The following is a 19159-nucleotide window of genomic DNA, read 5'->3' on the forward strand; positions in this document are numbered from 1 at the left end:
TTGGGTCTGGGGACAGGCAGGCAAGTCAGGAGCACAGTGAAGTCACAGAGCAGAAAGGAGTTGTCTCCTCACAGGCTGGTGGAGTCTCAGGTGTTCACCACTCAGCCAGAGCTCTGTGAACTTGCTAAACCCCACTGGCCCAAAGGGCATCTGTCCCAGGGCTTGTGGGGAAGTTTCACATGTGATGCACAGGAGCAGGCACACAAATGAAACCCTGGGGGACAGGGCTGAACCAGTTGAAGCACCTTGGCTGAGGTGAATTCCACTCAATAGAATTCACTCAATTCATTCCTCAATGAATTCCACTCTTGGTTTTCCCCAGGAGATGCCATTAACACTGCTGTGCCTAGTGTTTTCCTGACCTGAAAATGGACTGTAGTTTTGGGGTGTCATACAAAATTAGAGGTTTGGAGTTTTTTCTTTAATCTGAAGGCAGTATTGCAGGGAAATGCTTTTGCCATAGTGCTTAACTCAGACTAATCTTTCTTCACTGACTTGTTCTGCTCTGTTTCAGTGAGAGCTACGGGACAAGGTGGAGATTTGATGTCAGACCTGTTCAACAAGCTGGTGCTGAGGCGCAAAGGTACTGTCCTGCAATGTGGGCTTCTCCCCTAGCAAAGACAGAGAGCACTCCCTGGTACCCAGGTTGTGTCAGCCACAGCCTTGGAAACAGGAACAGAGATTTTCCTGGGCAGTGTACCACAGTATAGCTGGGAGTGTCTTTGCAGAGAATGAGCAGAGGAATCTCCACCTCAAGTCCAGCTGGAGGCACTGGAGGAGTTTGTATGTTTCAGAGGATGGACCCTGAAAGCTGCTTGTGCAGAAGGGACAGCAGTGTCTTTTCTGATCCAGTGCTTGGGCAGCTGGCCCACTGCCAGAGGCCCATATGGGCACTTGAGATGCCATGGGAGGTTTCTGGGGCATTTAGATTGAAGGTCACACCTCAGTGCTGGGCAGATGACAGCAGGGACTTGCTCAGGGGGAGCTGCAGTTGAACCTTGGCATAAGACTATGGCAGCATTAAACATGTTGGCTGTTCTGGTTACCTGGGTGGTGAAAGCATGGCTTTCCCCCTCCCCTTTGCTGAATCTCTTTGGTCTCTAGTCCCCAGGTGTCACTCAGTGGTGATTTCCTTCTCTCACAGGTATTTCAGGGAAAGGCCCAGGAGCCTCTGGGAACACGGATGCTCCTGGCAGTCCTGCTGGTGCCTTTGCTCGCATGTCGGACTCAATACCACCCCTCCCACCCCCACAGCAGCCCGTGGGTGAGGAGGATGAGGATGACTGGGAGTCATAGATGGGATCCATTGAGTATTAGTGTGAATCTGTTGCTGCCTGAAAAATTTCCATGAAGTTGAAGGAAGCAGGTCCTTCCTGTCTTCACTTTGGTAAGAGTGGGAAGTGTCATTAATTAAGAGTGTGTAAAAGGAAAGCCCAGCTGTCCAGCCTTACAGCCCAGCGCCACAGGCTGGAGGGCACCAGCTGCTAGAAGCAGGTGCTCCCCTCCCTGAAGGCAGAGCTTGTGCAGACCACAGGGTTTGGACCTACTCAAGGGGCAGGTGACTCACAATGGAAGTTTCTCAGAGGCAGCTGTTTCTTTCCCTGTGGGGCTAATTAACATACAGGGAGTGGGTAACAGCTCTGTGCCATAAGTACTTTCTTCCTTGTGAAGAGACTGGAGAGGTGGCATCCAGCTGCTGAAACTGGAAAATAAGCAAACAGGGCTCCTGGGATAAGACTTGCTCAGGATGACAGAGGTACCTGGGAACAGCTGAGGGATTATGTGGCTGTCCCTGGTGTTATTGCTGCCCTCCAGCACTGACCCATAACCCTGGAAAGACCCCCAGGAAAGTTAAATTTAAGAAGTTACTTTGAATTTAGAAGCTTAGGGGTTAAAAAGAGCAAAGCAATCCTGTGCTTAAACATGATCAAAGGAGAAGTTCTGTATTGTGGCCATATCTTTATTCCCCTTGTAAGAATGAAATGCTTCAATCTATTGGCTGCTTGAAGCAAGGCAGAAAGAGGGTGAGAAAAAACGTTACCCACAGCTGCTCCATTACCACTCTGTGTTATTCCAATATGACATAAATTAGTGGCCTGCTAGTTTAAAATTCCTGTGAAAAGCTCAATGATGGCATTGGTCAGTCAGGCCTCCTACACTTGGTGGTTGATGGGAAAAAATCATATGTGTTCAGTCAAAATAATTACTCCCCATACTTAAGTGTACTTAAATAATACTCGCCATACTTGAGTGTTTTTATTGAAAGTATTTAATCAATTTAAATAAAACCTTAACAGCTGTAAACAAGTAGGTGCCTGCTGCTACTCTCTTCACCTGCCTCAGTCCTACAACCAGTTTCCCTCCTGCCTGTGGTGCTGAAGGCTCTCTCTCACCATCATAGCACTCAGATACTGAACAGTAAATATCCACAAAGGATGCAGAAGGCAGAGATTTTATGAAGTCCATGGCACAGAAAAGCAGCAACTTGTGTTACTTTACCTAGTCTTCAGAGATATAAGTCATAATGATGAACACCATCTGTTCTCTGCTCCACATCACAAAGCATCCAACTTGCCTCGATGGAACTGGGAACACACAAAACCAGGCAGTTTATCCTCGGCCTTACTCTAAAGGGAAAGCTCTAAAAAGGTCCAGATGAGGACAATGGGGAACAGTGACACAAAATACAAGGAGTTCTGACCTTTCTTAACTCAGCAAACGCTGATCCAAAGGCAGGTTTCACCTGGGTCCTCTCCCTGATCCACTGGGGCAGTTTGTTAAAGATGGCAGGGCGTGCGTACCTGTGGTCCAGGAGCAGGATGCTTGCAAAGTCCTTCTGGTGGCGAATGGCTCTGCCTTTTCAGAGGATAAAAACAAAGAATGGCCCACTCAGTTGTTTGTTCCCATCATCTGTAATGCATCCTTTTTCCTGCCCTCCTCCTCCAGTGTATTTGGTATCCCCCAGCCTGTCCAAGGAAGGATGATTTACCTATTGACTGGTTTACTGCCTTCATGCACAGGTTTTCAATCAGCACTCTGCTCGGTGCCTGGCCACCAGCTCTGGGCTGGAAAGAAGAAATAGGCAAGTCTGAACACAAGGCAGATGTAAATCAAATTGAGGAATCTTGCTGACAAAGTGAGGTAAATACTTTTACCCCTGCAGGGTGAGCGGGTAGCCGGGCAGACCCCAAGTGGAGATTAAGGAGGAACAGAAGAAAGGCTGCAGTCAGAAAACTGTGTTGAACGTTCACAAAGAGCCAACCCAAGGTGCCCTTGAATGCAGAAATCTTGTCCCCAGGAACAGCACCTCCAGTGAGCAATGAGAAGAGACAAATAATCCTGGCAAGCAGCTTCTACCACCCTGCCACGCCCTCTGGGTTGAAGGGTCCTTGGAGCTCAGAGCTGCCAGCAAGTCCTGGTGGCATTTCCCTCCACCAGACTTCTCTGTGTTTAGGGTCACCTGTCCAGGAGCAGCCTAGAGAAGACTGTGCCCTCAGTACCACACTGTCTGCAAAATGAGGGCAAGCTAACGGAAAATAAAACCTCTGAAGGCAGCTCTGGGACTCATGTGCTGGGAAGTTAGTACTATAAAGCAGAATTGAAAGAGACAGAGTTGTAAGTGCCTCCTACCATTGTTTTGTCAAGCCAAGTCATTTTTTCCTGGAGTTCTGGAGATTTAATGTTGGGGTAAGGCATTCCCACCATAATCACACACCTGCAAGGGAGGACTGCATTATTCTTAATGTCTCATCCTAGGGCACTTTGCCAACAGACTGATAAATTAGAGGTCACTGCACCCCTGAAAGACAGCCAGCCCTGCAAACCAAAGGCAACAATAAAGCACAGCAGTCTGACAAGCATGTGCTGAACGGAGCTGCAGAGGGATTCAGGGTGCCAGAACAAGGGATTATCCAGCACAGCAAGCCTAACTGCATTATTCACAGAAGAGTGGCCTGGACAGGCAGGTTTTACATCACTCAGCAGACTCCTCCTGTTCCTTTAAGCATCAGTTAAGTACACATTCCCCAGGATTTTCTATCCATGCAAGTACTGATGTGCCCATCCTGCTTGGAGTCACTACAGCACAAGCCATAGCTGGCTTTCCAAGGAGAAGTCACCTTACCTTCCCAGGTCATCAGAGAAATTGATCCCTTCACTCATTTTGCCTCCAACTACAGAAAGCAGCAGGGCCCCCGTCATCTGTCCTCCTGTCTGGCTGCAGCGCTGCAGGAGAGGGACAGCAACTTAAATCAGAGCAGGGAAGATTTCTGTGCTTCAGAAACACTCCCACACCTAGGCTAGAGCCTTCTTTCCTTGTTAAAAGTCCCCTCCTTCGCAGCATTCCCATACCTGCTGGGCTGCCACACTTCCACCAGACTGCCTGCTCAGCTTACCTTTATGCATTTGGCATATTCCACTAGCACCTGCTCCACCTGGTTGGCTTTCTTAGGCTCCTGAAAGATCTGTCAAGCACAGTTCATCAGTTCAGCAACACAGCAATAGGAAGCAAACAGTTTAAAGAAAGCAAATCATTTTACCCCCATGCCATTAAACAACATAGGAACTGAGGTCATGGAAGGGAAAATTGCCTGAAAAACTAACTTAACCAGTGCCTTTCCTCCACCCTGAAAATGCACTATGGCTCTTTTCTGCTGGGCTCTGAAGGGAGCAGCAGCTGCTCCTGCCCCTCCAACATTCCCTTTCAGCTTTGGGAGACTTGTTCAATACTGCAAGAAGTTACAAGCCATCCGAGAGCTGAGAGGCAAAAAAAGCAATGTGCACCTCTTTCACCTAAGAATCAAAACTCTCTGGGGTCAGGGGACTCTACAGCTGCAAGATATTGGAGGATAGGGACAGGACCAATCAATGGGAATCATCAATTAATTCCAAGCAGGGGCTCCCCTTGCTCAGTGAATAAATTAGCTTTTCATGCCAAGTATAAATAAAGTAGTATATCTTTATATCATTCTAGCACACCTAATTAGTTACTGAAAACCTCTGCAGTTAATTAAGCTGTATTTTACAGGTGCTGTACCTTGGCCTAAAACACAAGTAGTTTTCCTAGTAAACAAGAGGTCCAACATCTGTCTTCTCTGCAACAGTAAAGAGCCTACAGAATGTGTTTACCTTTGGTTAGCAAGAAGTAATATAAAATTTTACCAGTCAAAATCAGTCTTTCAGTAGAAAAATAACTGGTAATTACAAATATAAGCCAAAACTCACTTATTGAAAAGTAGCTATTTAAGCTTCTGATTTAAATCAACTTTCCCTGTGTGATTTGTATATAATCTCAGTGTGATCTCACCACAGCAACCTCGGGAAAGTCTTGAACCTTCCCCTGCTAAGATTTGATCTTGTGTGTGGGCAGTTGAAAGTCTCACTTGCTGCACTTACACCCAATTGCCTTGCTAATGCATATCCAATTTTCTGGAGACTGCAGAAGTAAAACAAGAACAATTCAGAGTTGAAATTTGGAACAAACTGTTTGTGGCCCAAAACTTTGGAGGAACCAGGCAGAGCATTGGGACCCCGACAGGACACAGCTGAAAGGCACTCAGAGTGGTAACTCTACAAACACAGAGAAAATGAAGCACAGTGCTTCCACCCAAAAACCTAAAGGCTGCCCCATGTGCCAGACTGCCAAGAATCACCAAGGCTGTGAAATATCTGGGACTGTGGTAAGTTGTTTAGCTTTCGGGACACACAAGTCACAGCCAGGGTATATGTAATTTTTCTTTCCCCTGGCACATGATCCAAGATCCCTGTACCACAACCTGCCTGACTTTCAATACCCAGCTTTCAAATACCTGTTAAGAGTCATTGCAAAGACTTCATATTTGCAGTGATCTCCCTATTTAATGTTTCTCACTGCTCCTTCAACAGGAGTCACCACTGCTAGTCTTCCAGTTCTCATCTCTACTTCCGGCAGATAGCAAAATGCCATTTGTCTTATGAACTGCACTGTTGTCTCACTCCGCCCAGCCCTTGGCTGTGCTGATCTGTGCTCAAGGGACACACAGATGAGCCTGGGAAAAACTAATTCCCTGCAGGAGTTCAACCTGAACAGCCCCTCCTAGCCACAAGAGAACAAGCCTGCTATGGATAGCAAAGACTGTCTGCCCCCACGGCCATTACACAGTGTGCACTTCAAGGATGTACAGCTGCAATCAATCTCATTTAGATAGCAGCTCAGTGCTCAGCCACCCAGGAAGTGTAATTTATTCGTTCCTGGAGGGATTAGCTGGATAAACATCCATTCTGCTCTGTGCACAGAGCATGGGAACAGCTCAGAGAGAGGTCCATAATGCATATGGGATTGTTTAGGTTTTGACACCTCCATGGGAAGTCCCAACTGTCCTGGCTGCACAATCACCTTCTTCCTGGCTGCCAGGCGGGAGAGCAGCCCTGTCTTCTCCCAGTGTCCGTACACCTGCTTCTCGTACTCGTAGGAGGGGAAGAAGCACACCACACCTCCCGGGATCACATTGCACAGGTTGCAAAGGATTCGACCTGTCTCATCCATCTGCAAGAGAGATTAGAGCATATTGCAGCTGACAGGAGCCCCAGCTACTGCTGCTCCAATTCTCTGCTCAATCCCAGGATCACACCTTCCTTATGACATGACTTAGGGGAGGAAAAAAATGTGGGAAATATGCCAGGTCTGTGAGAACTCCCATGAGGAGCTGGGTATCACTAAAAAGCTCTTCACTGCTTGGCCTTCTTCCCTAGCCTAGGGTTTCTGTTCTGCTGTGGAGCTGTGGTCGTTCAGGAAAGGAAGGTTTGCCTCAGTGGATGGAAGCTGTCCTATTAGAACAGATATTGAAAGCTGGTTAGCACATCTGCTTGAGATTGTGCAGAGACAGAGCAGACCTAGTGTCTAGCCTTGGGTACCCACTGGCCTGCCACAGGAAGAAGGAAGATGTGCCAAAACACCTGCAGCTGCTTCTGTGGTTTGGGATTTCCTTTGCCATGGCTTTTGCTCAGCCCCCCTCCTAAACACACAGTATACCCTGCTCCGAAATATAAGCATGTGAAGCAAAAAAAGAGATCCCAAGGAAGGGAACAAAGGGCAAACTGACCATCTGAGGCAGGTCTCTGGTCTGGTAAGTGAACTCCAGCTGCTGGTTGGAAGGACCACTGCAGAGGATGATGGGTAAAATATTTTCTGGAGGAATCACATGTCCTGGGGACAAAAACAAGTAGGGAGAGTCAACATCACTGCTGTTGGCACAAACCCCATGAGCTGAAGAACTTGAATTGCATTCTAGTGACAGAGGCAAATGTTTGCTTGGCTAAGCCAAAGTGCCTAAGTCACTCAGCTGCTCCAATTTCCATCTCCTCGGCCTCTGGGAGGAAGGCATGGCACACTGCCTGCTAATACCAGTCAAGACCACAGGGGAAGCTCAGAGTGAAAGGGAACTCACACCCCTTTGCTGCCCTGATTTTTAGGAAAGATGCCACACTGCTCTGAGTGCTGACAGAATAGTGCTAAAGGCAAACTGCAGCCCTTGAACTGCTGAGCCCTCCCTGCCAGCACTGCACACTCACCACAGGAGAACTCCACGATACGGGCAGGGTCCACGCCAGCACAGCACAGCAGCTGCTCTCGGAAATCAGCCACCTAAAACCCACAAAACAAAGGCAAGTGAAGTACCAGTGTCCCAAAAACCTCTACACCAGCAGCAGCAGCAGCAGCACTGCTGGTCAAGCAAAGGAGCGGCAGCGCCCTCTGCCCGCACACAGCGGCACCTGCTCTGCAAAGCTCCCGTGGCACGATCCCAGTGGGATTCCCGGCCTTGCAGAGCTAGGATGGATCACGAGCTCCTCCCTCTGCTCTCCGTGATAGTTCCAATCCACCACCGGCTCAGCCTGGCTGCTCTCTGCCCACCCCGGCTTGCTGACAGCACCCCCGACCTGCTGAGAGCCCAGCACAGCATCCTCATTCCCTCACCGGCTGCATGGTGCCTCCAGCAATGATGACAGCACGGCATTCTTCCACAACCTTGGCAAAGTGGACAGCTGGATTCAGCAAGAGGAATTTGAGGCTGCTCTGACCAACTGTGCCTGGGAAAAGGAGAGAAGAGCAGTCAGGAGCAAGCTGTGACACAAATTCAGGGATATGAGAGATTCTCCCTCCTGACCTGGGTACTCTGGCAGGTACCCACCTCTTAAAGTAAAGACTTGCTGTTCAACACAGACAGAGGCAGCAGCAGGTAATGCCAACCTGAAAGTTACCTTCTGCTTCCTAATCTCCCTGGAGCTGTACAACAGGTGCAGTAAATTGCAAGACAAAACTTGACATCCAAAGTGGGAGCAGACCTCTGCAAATCCTGGCCCCAATGCCCTTGGTTAAAAATTCCCTTGGGATCATAAGCATCCTCAGACAGACCAAGCCTGCCAGCCTACATCACAGATGGCACAAATGCAGGTTCCAGGTTCCCCAGAGACTCTTATATCTCCTCCCTCAGTGCCAGTGAAACAACCTGCTTGTGAGTAACTCATGCCACCCCTCCCCAGCTCACCCTTTCCAGTACCTTGCTTGTTGAGAATGACTCTGCCATCTTGGTTTGCATTTGTGAGGGCTGAGAGAAATCCTTCAATCTGCATCAGTGGAGAGGCAGTTCGGAGCTGGTCGTGCTCAGCCTCCACGGGAGGGCTCTGGGGGGCACCTGCTGGCCCAAAAAAGAAAGGAGAGGCAGGCAAGGCAACTTAGGCCACACTTCTAAAGACAGGGGTTAAGCACAGAACATGCTCTACAGGAAAACAATACCTGGCAGAGAATACAATATGCAGGCAGAGAATAAATACCCATTAAAGGGAAAAATCCAAATTCTGTCTCATTGCTAAATTAAAAAAAAAAAAAAAAAAAATCTGATTTTTGTGGATGACACCACGCAGCAGAGCTACTACACACAGTAGCTCAGGTCCCAGAGCCAGCAGGTCACAGAAGTGCAAAGCTTGAGTGTATGTGGTGTGAACATGGAATTACATCATTCAGCTTGAAAGGGACCTCACTAATCCAATGTACAGTTGTACATCAGCTAGTGAGACCTGTTAAAAACACCCATGCAGGAGGACACCTTCTTCAGCCTCTCATTCTGCACATCTGCCTCCTCCCTTTCCTCATGCAGAGATGTGGGTTCCACATCCTCACTCTGCTCACAGATGCACAAGGAGAGGATGTCTGAACTCACCCTCCTTATCAGATCCCTGCTGAAGGGTCAGAAGAAAGTCCTGCAAACCAGCCACCTTCTGGTTCTCCTTGTTGGTCTTCACAGCTGAGGCAGAGCCCCCATATCGCTCCACAAACCCAAAAAGCTGCCAAACAAAAGCCAGAAATACTAAGACTACCAACAGCAGGAATCAGAGAAGATAAGACAGGTTTGCTGGCCTGCCACAAATTAAGTTCCTCAGTAAGTGTTCACAAACCAGCCTAATCAGAATGTATCAGCTCCCATTACTTTCCTATACCCACTGAATCAAAAGAAAAACAAGTTTCTGATGTCTGTTCTTCCACTGCAAGGCAGCCTACCTGGCTGGCAAATTTGAGGCCAAGCAGCACAGAACTGGCACCCACTGGAATACTGTGGCAAAGCACATTGTATTTTTCTTTTCTGGATAAGCAAGAGTTACCCTGCCCATATAGTATTTTTTAAAGGAACCAGTTTGTTTGCAGAACAGGATGGAGAAGACAAGCTCCCACCCAGCTGCTGCATGTTCCATCTCAAAGTGCAGGTGTGAAACAGCATTGGAGCACTGCTGACCATGAAACCCCAGGGCAAGTACCTTCCTGCTGATAAGGCTCTTCTCACAGTAGCGCTGAACCTGTTGGAGGAGGACAGGAAAATGAACTGGCATTCAGCACCCCTTCTGCATCCTGCTGCCCTTGATCCCTGCCCAGCAAGGCTGTCACTTGCTGTGCTTTGGGGGAGAGCTGCACAGCTCTTTGTGGGCACCACCAGCCAGAGAAGAGTTTATTACAATGTGAGAAATGTTGGTTACAACGACATCCCAGAGTGGAAACACACAGTGTTGAGGTGCTGTGTCTGGAGGTTCAAGGGGGAAAGTTAGGTTACTGGAGTAGCAAAATTTCTGCATGACAGCCCTTACAGTGTAGCTTTGCATTACAGACAGTTAGAGAGCATGGGCTTTGGCTCTACTTCCAGCTTTCACACAATAATCTCAAACAAGTCACCACCACCTGTGCCCCAACGTTTGCATTACCTTGAAGAGGTTGATATTGTCAATCTGGCTCTGAAATAGAAAGTCATTGATGGATTTTAGTACTGTCCCTGATAGAAAAGAGAGAGAAGGGGAAAAGAAATTATTGGCTGCTGCTGGGCCTGCACCCCTTACTGCCCACATCCACGTCCCTGACTGATAGCTCCATACCCCAGGAGTTCACTCCTGTCTTACCTGTTTGGGAAACTGCCTGACTTCCAGGATTCTGGTTCACATTACCTGTAAAGCATGAAACCAATTCAAGGCAGGCTTGAATCTATCTCAAAATTAAGCAGGAAACTAAAGACTGACCTTGATGCGTACAGTGCACAAGAAACCCAAGAAGTAACTACACATCTGCAAAATGTGTCTATGCAGACTAAACACCAGCTCCCACTCAGTTTTAATTTGCCCTAGAGTAGCCCTACAGTGTAGAACAAGAGTGCTACTGCATCCTAAGGAACACCACCTACATTCCTAAGATCTAGGAAACAGATCATTGGAGCAAAGGAGCAAGCCCTGCAAATTCCTGTGGACCTAAAATCAAAGCAAAATATTTTCTCACAAAGGAAAGGCACCACTCAAGAAAGATTCATTCTGCAGATGCATGCTGACACACAGAGGCCTTGCTACCAGACGACCTGGAGATTTATTTCATGCAGTTCTTGTGCTACACTGTTACACATTTTATACATCTGCTGTATTCCTCACTTAGCATTTTACATCATCCTCATTTCAACTGGATCTCAAAACTACACAGAAAAGGAAACTGCCTCTACCAACTTACGTCATCTGCTGCTCCTAAGCTAGTGAAACTAAGTTAAGGGTTCCAATATACATCAGTCAACTTCCCCAAGTACAAACCAGCCTGCAAAATAAAACTACTGGCATCTGAACCTATACATAAGCAACACTTCCCTGCAGAGGAAGAAGGGGGACAGTGTCCTGAGAAAGGACTAACTAGCTCAGAGTTTATCATTATCCCTGGAGACACAAAAGGTTTGCTTACCTCCCAGCATAGCCACAAACTGCTCCAGTAAATACAGGATCTGCTTAATGTACATCAAGTTCTTTGCCTTCAAACGTTTCCTATGAAGCATGAGACATGTTTAGGCCCCAAAACCTCTTCAGGGACTAACCAAAGCAGATGAGCTGCAGAAACAAGTACATGAACTCTTCTTCATTTTGGTGAGTCAGGAACTAAGATTTCTTCCAAGTTCACTCTCTCTGTTTGTGACAGGGCAGAGTCATCTGGATATCCTGCCCAAGGTCATCCCAAAGCATTTATCCATGCTCTCCCCCACTGTTCCTACCATTGCACCTCTCCTTGCATATTAATTATAGCTGGTTTGTTACAATGGCAGTGATGCCTCAAGACCCTGTTGCAATAATGCTCCAAACATTCAGAGTTATTATCATTGAACACAACAATCAGCCACTGCAGGGATGGCAAGGTGCAGAGCCAAAATCCACATACAGCTTCCGCCTCCTCCTCAGAGCTTCCTGCTTCTACCATCATGCCAGTCAGCACAATGGAAGACTAAGGGAGAGACATGAAAGACTGAGTCTTTTGAAACTCTGCATCACAAAGTAGAAGTGATTAGAGGGAGATATTCCTTGGGAAAGGAACTGAGTGTAGAAGTGTATACAGGGTATACACTGTATAACCCTGAGGATTATACAGTGTATACCCTGTATAATCCTCAGGGTATCCCCTTCTTGCTGCTTAATACCAGCCCCAGGAGTCTGACTCAGATGAATTCTAGACAGAGATAATAAAGCAAGTGTCTTTTCATCTGCAGAACTCTTAATGCAGTAACTTTCCACTGGGGAAAAGCAAGAAAGACCCTGCAGCCATAGGGCAAGCCAAGGCATCCACAGACCTTGCCTGTGCTGAGCTGTTTTTCCCCAAGATCCTCACCTGTATCGCTCCATGTACTGTGACAGCTGGGAGTGGGCACAGCACAGCTGCACAAACAAAAAGCAGAAGCTGTTGTTATAAAGGAGAGAAGAAGGAGCACTGCTGGAAGCAAACCTCCCTCCCCTTTAGCAGGCCAGGCTGTGACTCACCTGAGAGCCGCTGACCTCGGCGCTATGGATGCAGGTGATGGTGTCTATGAGGTTGTGGGCCTCGTCAATGATCACAACCTGGTCCTTCAGCTTGATCCCAGCCGCCTTCCTGGTAGGCTCATGCAGAAGCATCTGATAGGGCAGCACCACCAGCTACAGGAGAGGCACACACTGCCCTGATTCCAGCTCTCATCCTTACAAACTCAGGGCATTCTACAACCACTCATTAACAGCCCTTATCAGAGGGCCATGCAGAATTCAGCCAAGTGACTTACTCTTATTAGGGGAAAAGTAAGAACAAAGCCAGGAGTACATGCTTGAGAGGGGCACTGGGATGTCAGCTGAAATGATTATGCTACAATTGCATATGGGTTTAGGTTACCTTTTAAATCTCCTTTGGGGCACTGAAACTCTTCAGAGAGAACCCAGCAAGGAAGAAGAGTGGTGTAAGAGCTAAGAGTTCACCTGTATGTCAGTATTGCTTCACACCTACTGAACTGCTCAAGTATTTCAAAATGCTGAGACATACAGCATCCTTATGAACTTCTGATGGGAATTCTCATTTTCCTTTGCTTTCTGAGCAAAACTAGAGCTGACAGAAACGGAGCCTGTTTACAGACTCCGCCAGTCTAAGTGACAGTACTAGAAGGAGCAGGCCATCAGTTCATTCATAGAGTATCTGGCATTAATGCCACTAAAACTTAAGTCTTACCTGAGCAGCAGGGATAGCAAATCGACTCCCATAATATGGGCAGGCTTTGGTCTCCCTTCCCAAGGACACCAACTGCTCAATATCCTTCACTTCCACCAGAACTTCATCACGGAGAAACTGCATTTGCTCAAAGGAATAAAATGGGCACACGGTGCGACTCACACGTCTCTTCTTCCCCTCATTCTCCTCATTGCTCTTCTTTTCTAACAGCAGAAATCAAAAGAAAGTTATGAGCAACACACACAACAGCCTAAAATAACCATTTTGCAGAAACTCATGGATTTCAAAGCAAGCTTTGTCCTGTGTATTCCTGACCTATCACCTATTTTTAAATTATTCAGCAGTAACATTTCCATTTCCATAGTGGACACTACTCTTGCCAGTTAGATTTAGCATGTGACATCTTCCAACATTTCTAGCATTGAGTTAAACACAAGTATCCTTCTGTGCAGAAGTCCTGACCAGCTTGAGACACTCAGAAGATTTATCCTGATCTCAGCATAGCCTGGAGATCAAGAAAAGCACCAAGGATTCCTGTTCTTCCAACCTGTCATTTTCAAGCTTCTACCACTCTTGCTAGAACTGACTGGCAGCACCCACTGTCTCCACCCTCTCATGACACCTTTATTAGGAATTGCTTCCCCAGGCTGTGGGAGCATGTGGTATTTCTGGGGTCCCCCGCTGTGGGGAGGAATGATGAATCTGATTCCATGTTCTTAGAAGGCTAATTTATTATTTTATGTTACTATATTATATTAAAGAATGGTATACTAAACTATACTAAACAATAGAGAATGGGTACTTACAAAAGGCTTAACAAGATACTACTGAAAAATTTGTGACTCTCTCCAGAGCCTTGACACAGCTGGCTGTGATTGGTCATTAAGTTAAAACAATTCACATGAAACCAAAGAAACAATGACCAGTTGGTAAACAATGTCCAAACCACATTCCAAAGCAGCAAAACACAGGAGAAGCGAATCAGATAATTATTATATTCCTTTTTCTCTGAGGCTTCTCAGCTTCCCAGGAGAAGAAATCCTGGTGAAAGGATTTTTCAGAAAATATGACAGTGACAGGAGCATTCTTACCATGTTTGTTCTTCTGCATGTCCATGCAGCGGTCATTGATGAGCTGGAGAGCACCCAGGCGTCGCACCTCCTCGTTCACACACAGATTCTGGCACGTGCAAACAGAGGAAGGGAGTCAATTCACAGCTGAGTGCCCCCATGTGCACTCCCTGCTGTAAAACAAATGATTTTCCTTAAAGCAATCTCAGGCCAGACTCCAAAAATGAAAAGTCTACCAGTTAGACATTGTATATACTAACTGCTATAAACATGCTCAAAACTCACAGAAACTTAGGAGGAAAAAATGAGAAAAAGAGGGCTCACTGCTACACAACAGCTTCTGAAAAATGCTGCCAGAAGTACTAGTTTACTAAGAGGAGCACCTTCTCAGTGACTCAGACATCTGTAATACTCCATATTAGCAAAGGTAAAACATATTCTTGTATTTACATCAAAGGGTAAATGACCAAAACAGAGTTCACAGAAAGATGTACACCACACAGATCTGTGTTGCAACCCATGGCTGCCTTAGTTTTTCAACAGGAGACTCAGCCTGTCCCCAAGGTGACTTCTGTGGCACCAGATCCACACAGCTCCTGGCAGTGTGTTCTGGGTCCCTGAGAACAGCAGCACGTACCTGTCTGGATCCCAAGGAGACCAGACGTGTGTCTTTGCCAAAAGGACTTTTCTGCACCTCATGCACAAACTGGGACAGCTGGGAGTGAGTGCGGCTGCAGTAGTAGATCTGCAGTGAGGAACAACAAAGGGAAGACAAGAAGAATATGGAAGCCATTCCCTACCTATGACCAATCCTACAAGGAAGCAGCCAAGCACTTCAGCAAGGTTCACCTTGCTCAAGCCTTCAAAAGCACAAGGGAAGGCACATGTTCGAGTGTCATCTTAAAACTGCTGAGGCCAAAAGCCCCATCTTTGTTTTCTCCTCTGCATTTGCTTTTGTTGCCATTTAATTTTCCAAGGTCTCTATAAAACAGGGACTCACCATGGGAGAGTAATAAAACACTATTTATTGCTGTGTTCTTCTACAGCGAGCCACAGCAAAAACGAGCACAGCAAGCTGCTTAGGCAGGCAGTGTAGTCCAGAAGGAGATGAGCACAGCAGAACTAGCTATCTTTATCAACAGACCTGGCAGCTTTTGGAAGCTAGCTCCTAAATCCTTCTGTACTGCCTGACTGTTGGAAAGGTGCGAGGAAGCCATCATTCTGCTCACTCCTACACTATTCTATGAAGTGGCACTATTTAATTTCCTCCTCTCACCTTAGTCACATGCTCCTCTTCCAAATCATCATCATCATCTTCTTCCAGCCTAAGAAAAGAGAAAGCTTAGTTTCCTTTCAGCAGATCACTGACAGTATGAATCAAATGAAGCTCCACCACAGGAGTGAGGTCTCAAGAGAGATGATTAAGTCATCTCAAAAAGAGCCTCAGAACTCATCTCAGGTGGTAAAAGAAAATTTAACTTTTTAAGAACAGGGTTCTCTTTAAAGGAAAAATCTCTCCTGGATTGTGCCTTTTTTCCAAGTTCAAGAATTTTTTCTTCCTTTTGATTGAGGAGCCTCTAAGCCTCAGGCATAAGCTAATCAGTGCTGTACTATTATTTGGTGACCTTATTTATTTATTTTTGTAAAGCTTTTCCATTAGAAGCAATTTACCACCCTCCAGATTATTGCATAAAGAAGGGCTTCAGGAAAGCATTCAGCTGCCATTGCGCTCCTCAAAGGCAACAGCAGTTAAATGTTTGATAAACTACTTACATATAAAAAAAGTAGTTAAGCGTTCTTCAATTTTTAAGGTAGAAGGAAATGTCTAAAAGCGAATTAGTAAATTTGTAATTTAAATGTGTTTGATTTTCTGTGCTGAAGTACAGCTTCTGGCTTTCTGCATAAGGCAAATGCATGGGAGAGAAAAGTGTGCATGGGATTTTCATGTCAAAGCTCTGTCTTAAAGAAATGTGAACATCTCTGCCTTTAGAGTACCAAAAGATGCCAGTGCTAATCTGCAGAACTGACAGCTGACTCTGGTGTCCTGAGTTCCATTCTGCTTTTCTAATGCAAGGAACTTGATCTCAAGTCATTCACCCAGCATCCAGAGGCACTCTTTGGGAAGCTGGGCATGGATAAAGGCAGGACACTGCTACACATTTTAAAATGCACTTTCTCAGAAAGCACTTCAGGTCACTCAGATCGGTCTAACAAAAGTTTATAAAAACCAAAACAAACCAAACTAAAATCCCCCCCAGACAACCAATTAAATAAAACCCCAGAAAAACCACCACCTTACACTGTTTGAAAAGGTGAGAGAAACTTTTTAATAAAATCTGCACAGCTTCTTTAATCAGGGCAAGACAAAAATTAGATGGAAAATGTTTCCTTAGCATGGAATCCCCTCAGTCCCCGTCCTTACCCAGATACCACTTTCTTTTCATCATCACTCTCATATTCAGCAAGAATCAGCTCCTCCTCATTGTGATCCAGCTGGTCTAGAGCATCCTCTCCAGCTCCCTGTGAAAGAGCCTCCTTGCTGAGCTGAAGAAGGCGCTTTGCCTCATCATCCTCACATCTCTGGAAGGAATACAAAGGCACAGCATTTCCCATATAAAAAAAGAGTGGCACAGGGGTTGCTTTATGGCATGAACAGGCCAGAAGACAGCACAGGTCTCTCACAGAAGGCTGAAGCTGTTCAGCCCTACAGAAATCAGCTGTTACCAAAACCAAAGACCTGCCCACACAGATGGTTATGAAGGGGAAACATAAAGGACCTTCTCTGCAAAAGGCCTGCTGAACTAATAGACCCTCAATGAAATGTTCATGTAATCCAGTATTAGCTGCTTAAAGTGGCCCATAAAAGATGTCTGCCTGAGAGAAAATGGTGTGTAAATAAGCCTGAACAAACAAACATGTAGAGACATAATCAAACACTCTGCACATTTAACTCAAAGCTAGAATCAGCTCAGCATCTGGTTTATAACAAGATTTCTCTTCCTGATTTTTCTCCAGATGTATGACTGTTACTCTAACACAAGTCTACCTCTCTACAAAAATTCAGTTGAACTGCTGAAGAACAGTTTTCTGATTAACTTCTGTGTCACAAAAAAGAAAAGTTCATTTTTTTCCATCTCAAAACAGTATCTTCCAATGTTAATGAGCATTTTATTACCATGGAAAATACAATGAATACCATGGAATATACAATATACAAGAAAATGCAGTCAGTAAGCACTAACTTAGAAAAGAAGAATCAGTCGCTTTTCTAAATCTCCATCATATTTGCCTCAGTTGCTTTCTTGCTTTTCATCATGCTTCTCATTTCACATGCTCTTCAGTCTCTTTTAAGAGACAAGTTCTTTGTTCCATTTGGTTTTTATTTGCCATTCTCTACTATTTCTGTCATATCCTTTTGACAGGACTTGACCAAAACATTACACAGTATTTGAGATAGAGCACACTAGAAATCAATAGCCTGGCAGCCTAATAAATCTATCTGGGGACCTGAACTGAGTATTTCTGGGAAGTATAATTCATATAATCAAAAACCATCAAGAGCACTGAGGCCAGTTCATGCACCTAAATGAGAGGAAATATGTATCTGTGAACTTTAATACCATTTTTATTCCAGAAATACAGACTGTTTCACATATTTTCATAAAACAGAGATCTTTCCAAAAAAAGCCTCTGAGTATTAAAGCTTTTTAAAGAAAAGCAGAAAGCCAGAAGGCAATCAAAACACACATCATTTCTGCCCACACACAAAAATTGTCACAGAAAATCATTGATGCACAAATTGTTTTTCACACCTGCACTTTTAAAATTTAACAAATAATTTCGGATGACCAATTTCAGAAACCTCATACCAAGAGCTCCTCAAACAGGTGGGTTGGAAAAGTCACTGTGAAGTCACACATAAGCAAATATGAACAACACTGAAGGTAACCAAAACAGAAAGTTTTGATCTCTGTGGAGTAACTCACCTTCCTCTTTGCTGCGTATTTTAACTGCACGTTTTGCCGAATTTTCTCAAGACGATCTTCTCGCTTTTTCCTTCTGATCTGCTCTTCCTACAAAAATGGGGGAGTGTAGGCAGGACTACGTGGATTTAGTCCTCAACCCTTGGTATCACTACTTAGGCTCTGGGCATAGAAAAAAGAGTAAGGGAAACAAAATTTCTGGGACAGGGTTCTGTTCTCTCTGCGTGCTCCCCTACAGTGTTACTCTGCTCAAAGCAATACAAAGGAATAGTTTCCTGTCTTGGGCAACCTGCAGGCAAAGACACACCACCACCAAATTTGCCTGACGTGTTCTCCACTCACCATCCAGGATACAGGAACAGTTTGCCCAGAGAGGTGCTGGAGTTCCCAGGAGATGCTAAACAGCCTCCTGGACACTGGGTACCGCGCTCTAGGGAGAGGCCGTTCTAGGCGACCCCCAGGGTCCCTTCCAGCCCCAGCCACGCTGTGTCTATGCGATATCAGCCCTCGTTATTTCATCCATCCTCTACACACGAGCGCATCCCCACCTTCAGCCTGTCCACCATGTCCCGCTCCTCTTTCCTCTGCACGAAGGCCGTGACCCAGTCCGGCTGCCCGGCCGTGTCCGCGCTCCCCGGCCGCGCCTGCTGCGGGCTCAGCCCGTCCTGCCCGCCGGCACCGAGCGCCAGCAGCTGCTCCTCCTCCTGCCGCCGCTTCTCCTCCCAGTCCCGGAGCCACGCCAGGGCCCCGCAGATGAGGCTCAGCGATTTTCCCTGTCACGGAGAGCCGGCAAGGTGAGGAGCGCTGCCGCCACCGCCGCGGCCCCGCCCGGCCGCAGCCGCGGCTCGGCCCCGAAGCGCCTCACCGTGCCCGTGGGGCTCTCGAAGATGCCAACCCGGCCGGCCTCCAGCGCGCCGTACAGCGCCTCCATGAACTGCTCCTGGATGCGGTACGGAGTGTAGGGGAACGGGAACCGGCCCGGCACTGGGCCCACTGCCGCCGCCCCGCTCTCCATCCCGCCGCGCTTCGAACCGAGCGCCGCGGCCGCGGCCGCCCCTTCCCGTGACGCAGCGGAAGGAGGGCCCCGCGCTGCTCTCTATGCG

The 19159-nt window shown here is 46.7% G+C and overlaps 2 protein-coding genes across 11 annotated transcripts in view; one reads left to right on the top strand and one right to left on the bottom strand.

Moving 5' to 3' along the window:
* The window catches only part of WASHC1 (WASH complex subunit 1), a 38126-nt gene extending 35819 nt beyond the window's left edge, over positions 1-2307 (top strand). For all 4 annotated transcript variants that reach the window (XM_071422267.1, XM_071422268.1, XM_071422269.1 and 1 more), the window contains 2 exons: positions 515-583; positions 1145-2307. In XM_071422267.1, the coding sequence (XP_071278368.1) occupies positions 515-583; positions 1145-1296 (221 nt within the window). In that variant the 3' untranslated portion in view covers positions 1297-2307. The remainder of the gene's footprint in view (positions 1-514; positions 584-1144) is intronic.
* On the bottom strand, positions 2252-19071 carry DDX11 (DEAD/H-box helicase 11). Of its 7 annotated transcripts, none has more exons than XM_071422264.1 (26): positions 18922-19071; positions 18605-18829; positions 18060-18146; positions 16496-16653; positions 15350-15398; positions 14711-14818; positions 14095-14182; positions 13004-13206; positions 12292-12444; positions 12143-12189; positions 11231-11310; positions 10417-10461; positions 10225-10292; positions 9787-9825; positions 9195-9318; positions 8535-8669; positions 7952-8064; positions 7549-7621; positions 7080-7183; positions 6374-6523; positions 4395-4463; positions 4124-4224; positions 3631-3715; positions 2990-3065; positions 2702-2856; positions 2252-2585 (listed from the first exon to the last, which is right to left on the bottom strand). In XM_071422264.1, exons 1-26 carry the CDS (start codon positions 19069-19071, stop codon positions 2556-2558), a joined length of 2715 nt encoding a protein of 904 aa, XP_071278365.1. In that variant the 3' UTR covers positions 2252-2555. The 7 variants fall into 7 exon arrangements, 5 of the variants coding, with proteins under 5 accessions (XP_071278365.1, XP_071278364.1, XP_071278366.1 ...); XM_071422263.1 differs by having other exon boundaries at positions 8535-8672; XR_011678469.1 differs by lacking the exon at positions 2252-2585 and adding an exon at positions 3156-3307 and having other exon boundaries at positions 2794-2856; positions 8535-8672.
* Positions 19072-19159: the final 88 nt, after the last annotated feature.

Source organism: Agelaius tricolor, unplaced genomic scaffold (genome assembly GCF_023055355.1).
Source record: "Agelaius tricolor isolate 1412-34295 unplaced genomic scaffold, bAgeTri1.0.p SCAF_3, whole genome shotgun sequence".
Taxonomy (NCBI): domain Eukaryota; kingdom Metazoa; phylum Chordata; class Aves; order Passeriformes; family Icteridae; genus Agelaius; species Agelaius tricolor.

Excerpts from the sequence above, each read along its gene's own strand:
- DDX11 (XM_071422261.1), bottom strand. The coding sequence starts at position 19,071 with ATGGAGAGCGGGGCGGCGGCAGTGGGCCCAGTGCCGGGCCGGTTCCCG. Across the intron at positions 14,819-15,349 it reads AAGAGGAGCATGTGACTAAG|ATCTACTACTGCAGCCGCAC; the intron begins GTGAGAGGAGGA and ends TCCTCACTGCAG. Across the intron at positions 9,319-9,786 it reads AGAGCCTTATCAGCAGGAAG|CTTTTTGGGTTTGTGGAGCG; the intron begins GTACTTGCCCTG and ends TTTGTTTGGCAG.